Source organism: Phyllostomus hastatus, unplaced genomic scaffold (genome assembly GCF_019186645.2).
Source record: "Phyllostomus hastatus isolate PE091 unplaced genomic scaffold, TTU_PhHast_1.1 phas_scaffold_93, whole genome shotgun sequence".
NCBI classification, from domain to species: domain Eukaryota; kingdom Metazoa; phylum Chordata; class Mammalia; order Chiroptera; family Phyllostomidae; genus Phyllostomus; species Phyllostomus hastatus.
The window spans coordinates 20,917,906-20,931,031 of NW_025334042.1; the positions used below are offsets into that span (position 1 = coordinate 20,917,906).

Below are 13,126 nucleotides of genomic sequence, written 5' to 3' on the forward strand. Positions count from 1 at the left end.
TGTTTCAGGCAGGAGGGACAACTTCTCATTGGATGTCATCAGTATCACGAAAGCACAGGGTTAAGTGGAGAAGTAATTGGATGGGAATTGAGGTGGGAAAGGAAGCAGGGGTGAGGTCGTGGAGGACCTTATGCACCATGCAAAAGGATTGTAATGTAGCAGTAGTGAAGTGTCCTTGTAGCAGAGCCCATTTTAGCTGTCATTAACAAACAGAGACAATGCCTCTATCACCCATTTTCTTATATTTATTTCAGGGGCAGATTTATTGAAACTAACTAGAGATGATGTGATCCAAATATGTGGCCCTGCAGATGGAATCAGACTTTTTAATGCATTAAAAGGCCGGTATGTGATTAGTGTTAAAATATCAGTGAGGTTGGATTTCAAATGGATTTGGATTCAGGGACTCTTCACAATACTCATTGCACAGTTAAATACATCTTGTCAAAACATTCTTTTTGAATCGTAGCTATGTACCAAATAAATAAAGATGAAAAATATCCTTTCTCACACTTGATTCAAGGAATTCCTCATGATATCCCATTTTTTATTTTCAGGTAGTTTTTTCATTCAATAAATATTCATTGTTACTATTATGAGCCATTTAGGCTAAAGGATACATTGGTGAGCAAAGCAGACAGGGTACCCATTATCATGGAGACTACTTTCTAATGGGAAGAGAGATAAAGATATAAACAGTAAGTATTTTGGGTAGTGATAGTTCTTTGAAGGGAAACAAAACAAAACACGAAGGTTCTGGCCTGTGGAGTACCCAGGCTTTGGTTAGGAGAGATCTTTCTGGGGTGTGGTTATATAAACTGAGTTATGAAAAGACTGGCATCTATGAGGTCATACCAGGGAAGAGCTTTCTAGGCAGAAGGGACAACAGATATAAAGGCCCTGAATCAGTTTTAGCTAGAGAACAGATCAATTTTAAGATTGGGTAGGAATTGCTTAAGTGTCTGCTTACAAATATTATTTATAATACAAAGAGTAATTTGTAGTCCCAATTTATGATTTCTAATTTCCAGTAGGTACCAGTAGTATTGATGGAAAAAACATACAGGTTGATGCCATAGAACCAAATCAGTGACTAAATAATGAAACAGACTGTGAACTGTTTGTGTTTGTGAACATCACAAGAGTTATTAGGTGGGCCATAAACTTGGAAAATTTTAAGAGGTGGAATTCAAGGTTTAATGATTTAAGGAAAAAGAATGGATCTTTCATGTTTTTTTAAAGATTTTATTTATTTATTTTTAGAGAGAGGGGAAGGGTGGGAGAAAGAGAGGAAGAGAAACATTGATATGTGAGAGATACATCGATCCGTTGCCTCTCACATGCCCCAACTGGGGACCTGGCCTGCAACCCAGACATGTGCTCCAATAGGGAATTGAACCTGCAACCTTTTGATTTGCAAGCTGACACTCAATCCACTGAGCTACAGCCAGGGCTGGGTCTTCCATTTTAAAATGTATTATCTAAAGAGCATTTAGAAATAGGGAGTAATGAGGACTTCTGGCCAAGATGGAGGTGTGGGTAGATACACATTGCCTCCTCACACAACCAAAAGAAGGACAACAACAAATATAACAACAAAAAATAGCCAGAACTGCCAGAAAATCAAACTATATGGAAGTCCGACAACCAAGGACTTAAAGAAGAAACATACATCCAGACTAGTAGCAGGGGTGGAGACGGGCAGCCAGGGCAGAGAGGATGTGTGGCAAAGTGGCTGCTGGAATACTGAGTGGGTGAGGTGGTGGCTGGCGGTCCCGCATTTATGTGTGGATTAACCTAGAGGAAAATGGGAGAGCAAGACAGACCGCACAACCCAAGGTTCCAGCATGAGCAAAGAAAGCCTCAAAACCTCTGGCTGTAAAAATCTGTAGGGGTTGCAGTGGTGGGAGAAACTCCCAACTTCATAGGAGAGTCCACTGGGGAGACCTGTGGGGTCCTAGAATATACACAAACCCACTCACCCAGGAATCAGCACCAGAATGGCCCAATTTACTTGTGGGTAGTGGGGGAAGTGACTGAAAGCCTGCAAGTGCTGAGCAAGTGGCATTGTTCCTTCTCGGACCCCTCACCCACATACAGTGCCACAAGGCAGTGAAGTGGGTTGCCCTGCCCTGGCGAATACCTAAGGCCCCAGTCTTTATAACGTAACAGCTGTGCTAAGACAAAGAAATATGGCCCAAATGAAAGAACAGATCAAAACTCCAGAAAAAGAACTAGGCGACGAGGAGATAGCCAGCCTATCAGATGCAGAGTTCAAAACACTGGTAATCAGGATGCTCACAGAAATGGTTGAGTATGGTTGCAAAAGAGAGGAAAGAGTAAAGGCTATACAAAGTGAAATAAAGAAAAATATACAGGGAACCAACCATGATGGGAAGGAAACTGGGACTCAAATCAATGATTTAGACCAGAAGGAAGAAATAAACATCAATCAGAACAGAATGAAGAAACAAGAATTCAGCAAAATGAAGAGGTGTTTAGAAGCCTCCGGGACAACTGTATTAAACATTCCAACATCCAAATCATAGGAGTGCCAGGAGGAGAAGAGGGAAGAGCAAAAAGTTGAAAACATAATGGAGGAGAACTTTCCCAATCCCACAAAGGAAATAGACTTCCAGGAAGTCTAGGAAGCTCAGAGAGTCCCAAAGAACTTGGACCCAAGGAAGCACATGCCAAAACACATTACATTACTCAAGATTAAAGATAAGAAAAGAACCTTAAAAGCAGCAAGAGAAAAGGAGACAGTTACCTACAAAGGAGTTCCCATAGGGCGATATCAGCTGATTTCTCAAAAGAAATCTTGCAGGCAAGAAGAGGCTGGAAAGAAGTATTCCAAGTCATGAAAGGCAAGGACCTACATCCAAGATTATCATATCCAGCAAAGCTATCATTTAGAATGGAAGGGCAGATAAAGTGCTTCCCAGATAAGGTCAAGTTCAAGGAGTTCATCATCACCAAGCCCTTATTATATGAAATGTTAAAGGGAACTTATCTAAGAAAAAAAAGACCAAAACTATGAACAGTAATATGAGAGCAAACTCACAACTATCAACAACTGAACCTAAAACAAACTAAGCAAACAACTAGAACAAGAAGAGAATCACAGAAATGGAGATCACATGGAGAGTTATCAGCAGGGAGGCAGAGGGAGGAGAATGGGGGAAAAGGTACAGAGAATAAGAAGTGTATGTGGTAGGTATAAAATAGACAGGGAGAGGTTAAAAATAGTATGGGAAATGGGGAAGCCAAAGAACTTACATGTATGACCTATGGACATGAACTAAGTGGGGGAATGCTGGTGGGAGGCGGGGTGCAGGGTGGAGGAGAGTAAAGGGGAGAAAAAATGGGACAACTATAATAGAATAATCAATAAAATATACTTAAAGTAATAGGGATTAATAAGATAATCAGATGAAGAGGTAATTAAATACAGTTATCAAAAGTAAGAACAGAAAGAAAGCTTAAGCTATTTAGGAGACAGCAATGTTGAAAATAAGACTCTCCAGTTTATTATATTGGTACTTTTAAATAAAAGGTACACCTTGAGCCCTGGCCAGTATAGCTCAGTTGGAGCATCATCCCAAATACCAAAAGTCTGAAGGTTTGATTCCCAGTCTGGTGACATACCTAGGTTGTGGGTTCAGTCCCTGGTGGGGTCACATATGGGAGGCAACTAATCAGTGTTTCTCTCTTACATCGATATTCCTCTCTCTCTCCCTCTCTTTCTTTCTCTCTCACTTTCTCCCCCTGCCCCACCACTCTCTCAAGTAAATAAACCTGTTTTGTTTTTTTTAATGGCCCTGGCTGGTGTGGCTCAGTGGATTGAGCACTGGCCTGCGAACTGAAGGGTCGCTGGTTCGATTCCCAGTTAGGGCACATGCCTGGGTTGCGGGCCAGGTCCCCAGTTGGAGGCGCCTGAGAGGCAACCACACAGTGACATTTCTCTCCTCTTTCTCCCTCCCTTCCCCTCTCTGAAAATAAATAAATAAAACATTTAAAAATAAATAAACAAATAAGTAAAAGATATATCTTGAATGAGACATAAAACAATGGCTTGTACATTTTGAATATAGATGGGTCCCTGATTTATGATGTCTTTCAACTTATGATTGTTCAGCCTTATGATGGTGCAAAAGTGATATGCAGTCAGAAACTGCTTTGGTTTTTGAATTTTGGTCTTTTCCTGGGCTCAAGTGATCAGTGGTACAGTACTCTGTAATGCAGAGCAGCAGCAGTGAGCTGACTTTGCCCACCTGTAGGCTCATATGAGTGATTCTGATCATGTTTAAGAGAGGCTGGGCTAAGCTATGATATTTGGTAGGTTACGCGTATTAAGGCGTTTGCAATTTACAGTATTTTCAACTTACAATGGGTTTATCGGAACATAACCCCACTGTAAGTTGAGGAACATCTGTATTTCTAACCTTTTACATCAAAGGTTGCAAACTCAGATAACTATAGAGGACACATGTAAATGAGTGACAGTCGGGGTCTAGGGTGTACTGAAGTATGCATACCCCAAGTAAGGGGGACAGCTGATTGTTTTCTTCTAGAATGAGGGCTTTGGATTGCCAGATCTGATTGTTGAAGAAAAGCCAAAAATTCAGAGGTTCATATGATGTCTCCTGTTGGAAGGAATTCATTTAAGCGCACACACATGCACGCACCCAGTGGGCAGCTAATAAAACACAGCAAGTGAGCTGCATTGGCTCATGGGCTGCCAACTTTCAGCCCTTGCATTGTAGTATTAACGTAAGTACATAAGTTCTCCCTTAAAATGTGCTTACCATGAAAAATGTGAAACTAACAGTGTTTTTTTTTTTCTCCTTAGGATGGTGCGTCCAAGGCTAACCATTTATGTTTGTCAGGAATCCTTGCAGTTGAGGGAGCAGCAACAGCAGCAGCAGCAGCAGCAGCAGCAGAAGCATGAGGATGGAGATTCAAATGGTACTTTCTTCGGTAGGTCATGCTGGACAGGCCAGGACAGATGTGAAGAAAGAGGAAGAGGTGACTACCAAGTATGTACGATAGGAATTTCCCAACAGTGGATTTAGAATTTGCCAGAAGTAGTGGTAATAGCTAACATTTATTGAGTTCCTCATATGTGCCAAGCACTATTCTCAGCACTTTTTTACATGTTTTAATTTTTATGACTAGTGTCTCTCTTTGTAGTAGATTTTATTGTATCTCCAGCATTTAGGTGAGGAGAATGAGGCTTAGGGATGTTAAGTAACTTACCCCAGGTCACACACTAGCAAGTGGGTGCGTCAGGATTTGAACTCAGGATTGACTGAGTCCTTCAGAAAAGTGGGCATTTCTATTAATCACACTACCTCTAAGAGCAGATAGACTTTGTGCTGACTGCCGCTGTTCTCTCCCTCTTGCAGTGTACCATGCCATCTACCTAGAAGAACTGACAGCTGTTGAACTAACGGAAAAAATTGCTCAGCTCTTCAGCATTTCTCCTTGCCAGATCAGCCAGATCTACAAGCAGGGGCCAACAGGAATCCATGTGCTCATCAGTGATGAGGTAGATTTTCAGTGCAGCTGAATCGTCAGATGACAGTTGATTTATCACGGCATGTGACAGGGGCAAGAGCAGTTCTATTGAGGCAGAGTGCTTTGTTTTCTAGACCAGAGGTTCTCAAACATTTCTACTTGCTTACCAAATAAAATAATTTTTCAAAAATGTGTATCCCCTTGCACATTTTTAGGGACTTAAAATTTTTTCTCTTAAGTTCAAATAAAGTGGCAAAAGATGTTACTTCTGGGCATATTATATGACATTTAAAAATGAAATGGTTGCACTGGCCAGTATGGCTCAGTTGGTTGGAGCATGATTCTGTGACTGAGGAGTTGAAGGTTCGATTCCCAGTCAGGGCACATACCTAGGCTGCAGGTTTGATCCACGGTCCAGGAGTGCATGGGAAGCAGCTGATAGATGGTTTGTTTTTTTTCTCTCTCTCTCTACCCCCTACCTTTCTCCCTAAAAGCAATGGAAAAAAATGTCCTCGGGTGAGGATTAAAAAGAAAAATGAAATGATTGCTTCCCTATTCTAACTGTATTCCATGAAACCTAAATACAAGAGTGATTTAACAGAATTTTTTTTAATTTACTCATTTTTAGAGAGGGGGTGGAAGGGAGGGAGAGAAGCATCGATGTGTGAGAGAAACTTCTAGTGGTTGCCTCTCGAACATGCCCCAACTTCGGACAGAACCCACAACCCAGCCACCAGCCCTGACCAGAAATTGAGCCCAGCAACCCTTCCTTTTGTGGTACAACGCCTGACCAACTGAGCCACACTGGTCAGGGCCAGAAATTGTATAGACTGTCTTTGTTTCCATGAATTAATATTTCCATTCACTTCTCATAGCATTTTTATCCTTGAACTTTTTTATTAATCATTCTACTATATTTCACTGAAACAAAAGTTTGTTTCACTAAAAATACTTGTTTCAATAAAATTATTTCTTCTGACTAGAATTAACACCATAATTATGCAGTTGATTAAAATGTCAATGTATATGTTTTAATGAGTAATAATTAAACATTAAGAAAAAATTTATTAGAAGTGCATCTATTAATGAGATGGATGGGATTGTTTGATTTTGATTCCCTACCCCCTATCCTGCACACAATTAATTCATTTATAAGTGATTACTGCCTATTGATTGAAATAAGAGTTCAGCATCAGTTCCATCTGGTTATTTTCCTCAAGATACAAGTGCTGTGGAACCTGATTCACATTTATTGACTGACAGCAATGGATTGAGTTTTGCTATGACATCATTGCTGGATCCTTTTTTTTGAACTTCTGAGTTATGTGCCAAAAATTACATAATGGTGGTGTCACAAATTATTTTGAATCATCTGTCGTTTGACAGTTTGTAATTAAGTCACTCCAATTCTGGTGAAAAGAAGAAATTGGTAACCATGTGACCCCCCACAGAGAATTTGCTACCTAGTCATTAGCGTTTACATTTGCAGTTAAACTTGGGCATTCTGAGAGCATATGGGAGGCAGCCAATCTGATCGATGTTTCTCTCACTCACTGGAGGCTTTTATACCCCAGGGCAATGCATTTTAGGATTCCAGGAGGGTAAAATTCATGCCTTTATTTTATAGATGGGAAAAGGGAGTTTAAGAAGGGAAAGTGGGAAAGGAAAACAGAAGAATCTCAGGCAGTTTTAGGGGAAATTAGATACAGAAGTTGGAGAACTGGAAGTCAGTTCTCTCATATGCGCCTCTCAGTGTCTGTGTTCCCCTTGGAAAGTCTTGGGGTTAACCCAGGAAAATGTATACTCCAATTTTAAGACAACTGTTTTACAATAGTTTAAAAAAAAGATTTTATTTATTTATTTTTAGAGAGAGGGTGGAAGGGAAGGAGAGAGGGAGAGAAACATTTATTGGTTGCCTCCCGTACATGCCCTGACTAGGGACTGAATGGGTAACCCAGGCATGTGCCCTGACTGGGAATCGAACCCATTACCTTTTGCTTTGCAGGACAATGCCCAACCAACTGAGCCACACCAATCAGGGCTAGACTACTTAGTTTTTATTTATTTTTTAATAGATTATTTATTTATTTTTAGACAAAGGGGAGTGGGGGGAGAGAGGGAGAGAAACATCAATGTGTGGTTGCCTATCACACGCCCCCTGCTGGGGACCTAGCCAGCAACCCAGGCACCTGCCCTGACTGGGAATCGAAACAGCAACCTTTTGGTTCATAGGCTGGTGCTCACTCAATCCACTGAGCCACACCAGCCAGGACTAGACTACTTAGCTTTTAAAACTTAAAAACAAAACAAAGCAAAAGATTATTTTTCACTTAAATCTATATAAGAAAAAGCCACATAAGCATAGTAAATACAACAAACCAAAGCTTTTAATCACATTTTTTTGCTTTTTTTTTTTCAGATGATACAGAACTTTCAGGAAGAAGCCTGTTTTATTCTGGACACAATGAAAGGTAATAAAATAGTAAGGCAAACATTATTTTCTAAGGAGTTTAAGAGCTTTTTTCGTAGAGGGGGAAGGTATGAACCACCATATTTGAAGTAGAAAAAGTGACATTATTAGAGTTTGTTCCTTTGTATAAATTGGCTTCTCGTCATTATCAGAATAGACAAAGTGTAACTAGTGACTCTGCCGTTGTCTTTCACCTTCCATGGACAAATGAGGAAATGGAGGCATGTTGTTTTTATAATGGATATTTATTATAAGTATTCTGTGATCATCAATAGGTATGCTGCTCTTTGCCCTGCTGTTTTTTCCTTTTCTCAAAAGAACCTTACTGTACTTTTTTTCCTCCTACTATGTTTTAAAGGTGACTAAAGATTATCCTCTTTCTTTTCTGTTTTACAGCAGAAACCAATGACAGCTATCATATTATACTGAAGTAGATGTGGGGCATTCCGTCCTCAGTGGCTGCTGCTTCCTTCACCTCTGGGAAACCCCCCTGGAAGGGGATGCAGATGGAGAGTTGAAGGTCTGCGGGAACCTGGCCCATCTGACTGTGTTGGGGGGAGCGCAGGCCATGGAGGCAGAGCCCAGCCGTCTGTGCGGGTCCGGGCTCTGTGGCACACAGACTACGGCCCGACAGGCCTTTCTACAGCTGTTTCTGAGTTACAATTTCTGGACCCTGTTGTTGAATATCAGTGGAAACTCCACAGCATTTGGGGTGTATGTAGAGCATAACAATGATGATAACTGTGTGATGTTTAATGGAAAGATGTTAAATTTTGTGATACGGAGCTGTGTGATTTTTTCTAATATAAAAAAGTGAACATCTATATTCATAAGACTAGATACTCAATTTCTTTTGCATCAAACATGTACTGGCTTTTTACCATAGTCGGCCCCTGAAAACCTCATCAAAGAGAAATACTGAGATAGACTAGAATTTTTCCTTTGGTTCCTCTGTAATACTGTCACTAAGAGTAATTTTAGCTAACATTTATGGAGTGTTTATTTGTGCCAGGCAGTGTGATAAATTCTTTTAATGGATTATCTTGTTTAAATCCTCTTAATAATCCTATGTGAAGTAGGTGATAATGATTCTTCATTGAAGATGAGGAAATGGAGACTTGTAGTGGCTAGACAGCTTGCTGAGCAGCAGGCAGCGAGCAGGTGGTGGTGCCAAAAGCCAAACCCAGGCAGTCTGGGTCTTACTAGTTGCCACCCAGTGCTGCCGCCTTTGCAGTCCTTGTGCTTGGCGTCATTTCTTACTGTGGCTCTTCTGGTGAATAGGACAGAACACTGGGTGAGAACTGAGAATCTAACCACTGAAAGGGACAAACCATACCTAAATAATGATGCACAAATCAAAATGTACAGACAGTAAAAACATAGGTGCTTTGTAAGCATCATTAGTTATCAGGTCTTAGCATTTGAGGTGGTGAAAACTAGGGATTTTCTGTAACTCCCCAAATTCACTGTTCTTGGATGACCTCCTCAAACTATTTATTAATGAGATAGACTAACCCCTCCTTTCTCTTTCCCCTCTCTGCATTTTCTCTTGGTGTAGGAAGTTCTTTTATTCATTTAGTGTTCTTTTATTTAAGCTTTACAAAAAATTCATTCTGATCCCATTCACATTCTTACCATATATTTTTGTTATTTCTTAAAGAATGACTGTGTGTGTGTTTACATGTGTAAGAATCTGGGTCTTTCTTTTTCACATGTAAAGTTTTATCCAGAAATCCCTTTACATATTATGTTGAAGTGAAAAAGATAACGTTCAAAGATTATGTATTGAATTTGGGTCTGTGTGTGTGTGTATGTGTTTTCAAAGCATTTGATAATGTTTAAATGTTTTTATACAGAGGTTTTTGTTCATTAAAATCAACCTGCAACACAGTCTGATTTCTTTTGGTTGGAAACAAGTTGAAAACTTTGGAAAATTAAGTCAACTAACTTGTTTAGAACTGACCTGGGCAACTTGACATCATAGGCCAAAATAATTTTTTAGTGAATGATTACCATATGTCTCGTCTCCGCTTTAGGGGAATTTTCTAATTACACCATGTTTCTAGGACTGGTTCTCAGCTTCAAGGAAGTTGCTCTCTCAGAAGGCTCCTGTTGTGTTTTGTTTTTTTCTATTCTGTGTGAATAATGTTAGGCTAGGAGGGTTGGACTAGATGACTTTTAAGGTCCCTTCTAAGTCTGAATCTTGACTCGTGTTGACTGCAAATGCACATAGAATTCTATTAATATATTTACTATAAATTCACACTTACTATTTTTACTTGGCATTAGGGGTCTTTTTTTAGAGTAGTCTTCAAATTTATAGAAATAAATTTATACAAGTTTGTAGTGACAGGTCCTTAAATTAACCAGAAAATCTCTTAAGCTTTTTTTAGGTTCAAAAATACTATGGTGCCAATACTATATAATTGGTAGAATTGGTATAGTGCTAAAACATTGTGCTTATTTGACTTCCTTTAAAAATTGTATCTGTTCTCTATCCTTCCAATTTAATGAAAATTTAAAACTTGCTTTTTCTTCATGAAACTCATGCACAAAGTGATAAATGCAAACAATAAAGAAAGCTGCAACTTACTACTTAACTCCTAGTTTCACTCTACAGAGGTCAACATTGAAAAAAATTACTCCCCCCATGTCTGTCTGTCTGTCTCACACAAACACACACACACACATACTCAGATGGGCTCTTGTTTTACCAATGATCTGCAATTTGCTTTTTGTATTTATGTAACATAGCTTGAACCTCTTTTTCTATTAGACTTCATAGTACCACATCATTCTTTCTAAAAAATGGCCATACCCTGTGGATGCCTTTTAGGTTAGGTCCATTGGAACATGCATCTTCACAATATTTTTTGCAGGTATTTCTAAGATATTCCTAGAAGTAACATTTGCTGGCTTTTACCTTTTAAACAGTGTGACAGTAGATATTTAAAATAGATAGTTTAGCCCTGGCTGGTGTGGCTCAGTGGACTGAGTGCCAGCCTGCAAACCAAAGAGCCACTGGTTCAATTCCCAGTCAGGGCACATGCCTGGGTTGCAGGCCAGGTCCCCAGTGGGGGGCGAGTGAGAGCAACCACACACTAATGTTTCTCTCCCTCTTCCCTTCCTTTCCCTCTAAAAATAAATAAACAAAATCTTTATAATATATATATATATATAGTTCAATATTTCTGTCAGAGGGAGGGTATAGAGTATGAGAAGGAGAATGTTTAGGTTTTAGACCCCCCTAAGAGTAGAGTAGTGTCCTGTTTGACTTAGCATTTTCTGTTTTGTTCCCTTGAAGGTAATAGGTTCATCCAGAAGAATCTGCCGTGTAAAGACTTGACAGTTAAAAAGGAGCTACTGAGAAATAAAAAGGGGGAGTCATTACAGGGCTCTAAGGATTGAGTGCAAGTCACTACATGAAACATGTTCAGTGAATAATACTAAAATTGTTTTCCAGTATTATGGCACAAGAACATTGTTTGCCCACATAAAAGATTTCTTTAAGAAGTCATTTAAAGGGAGGAGAAGTGGGAACGGTCATGCTGTCTGGAAAGAGATTACAGTACAATGAATACAAGACCACTAGAGTCTGGAAGCCCTGAGAAAGTGAGGTCCGCCTGAGGGGCATGCATTCTGACTCCTGAGGGCCAGGGGCCGTCAGACACAGCGTGTTGTGAGGCTAGATCGCGGTCTCACCACTGAGTTGGGGGAGCACGGAGAAGCATGGCAAGGGAAGAAAGTGTGGCATAATGGAACTAGCCATTTCTAATTTATGCCTAATGAAGGAGTGTTCTGAAAACCCTTGGCATCCCCAAATATCCTGAAAGGCTTTTGTGTAGGGTTGCTGCAGAGATATGGGCTGCCTTGCAAACTACTGTGAAGGATTAAATGGAGCTTCTGCGTTCAGTTTTGGAAGTGATGCGAATTTGGGGTGCAAATATTTGAAGTCAGGACTGAGCTTCCTCCTTCTCTGTAGGTTTTTTTTCTCTGGTCACTACTTAACAATTCCATATAGCTTGGGACTAGAGAGCTATAGTAGAGCCATTTTATCATTTTTCTGAATATTTAGTTTCCCTGGCTGTGGATGGTTCCTCTGGCAGGAGTGTCCAACCTGCGTGGCCCAGATGGTTATGGATGCAGCCCAATACAAAATCCTAAATTTACTTAAAACATGAGATTTTTTTGTGATTACGTGTCATAGTGTATTTAATGTGGTACCCAAGACAACTCCTCTTCCAGTGTGGCCCAGAGATGCCAAAAGGTTGGACACCTTTGGTCTGTTTGCCTCCGCTGGTCTGTCATGAGAACTCCACAACCTCAAAGGAAATGGCACAAACGCCCCACCTAGCTGCATAATTTATACAGAGGAGGGCAAAAGTAGGTATACAGTTGTGAGTACTAGAAACAGTTTATTCTTGTATTACTAGTTATTAATGATTGTATTATTTTCTATATGAACAACTGTACACCTACTTTTGCCCCACCCTGTACACCATTTCATGTAGAGTAATCGTACATCATTCTTCTTTTAAAAATGCTGTATTTTCGTTGGTGTGAGCTAAGGCTTTTCTACTAGAATATTTATTTTTAGTTTATGATTAGACTTTTGTTATATGAACTCCAAGGCTTAAATGAGGAAGAACTCACTACCGCTGCGAAGTAGAACAAGCTGGAAAAGATGGCCTTTATGAAGTGAGATCAGTGCCATCAGTGCTTTTTGTTTTCTGTATCGTTCATACATTATTTCTCTCTCTCTTTTTAATCACTTAATGACCTTGTATTTTTACCTTTGGCTTTAAACTTCCATGCGTTTCCACTTCCTCTTTTCTCTTTTTTCAGTTTCCCTATTCATGTCCAGATCTCTTCTGTGTTGTTCCTTGTGAACACAGGCCTATTCAGCATGTCACCTTGGAAATTGCAGCAGTCTAACATTTGCCTTCTCCAATTCAGAGATTTAAAGGTTATACATGAATTAAAATTTTCAATTGGATTAATGTCAGTTATAAGGGAACTTGCTATTTAAAAAATATTAGTGTATTATTTATTGCATTATTATACTATTTTGTACTGCATGAGGTCTTTTGGGACATGCATAATAACCCATTTACCTATTAGGTGAATCTGTGTTTT

At 39.7% G+C, this 13,126-nt stretch overlaps 1 protein-coding gene across 2 annotated transcripts in view; it reads left to right on the forward strand.

The window, feature by feature from the left end:
- The window catches only part of TFCP2 (transcription factor CP2), a 48,050-nt gene extending 37,480 nt beyond the window's left edge, over positions 1-10,570 (forward strand). Inside the window, exons 11-15 of one of the 2 annotated variants that reach the window (XM_045829778.1) lie at positions 255-345; positions 4,853-4,980; positions 5,409-5,551; positions 7,940-7,991; positions 8,387-10,570. In XM_045829778.1, coding sequence (XP_045685734.1) covers positions 255-345; positions 4,853-4,980; positions 5,409-5,551; positions 7,940-7,991; positions 8,387-8,424 — 452 coding nt within the window. In that variant the 3' untranslated portion in view covers positions 8,425-10,570. The remainder of the gene's footprint in view (positions 1-254; positions 346-4,852; positions 4,981-5,408; positions 5,552-7,939; positions 7,992-8,386) is intronic. The other variant, XM_045829779.1, reaches the window with a different exon arrangement.
- Positions 10,571-13,126: the final 2,556 nt, after the last annotated feature.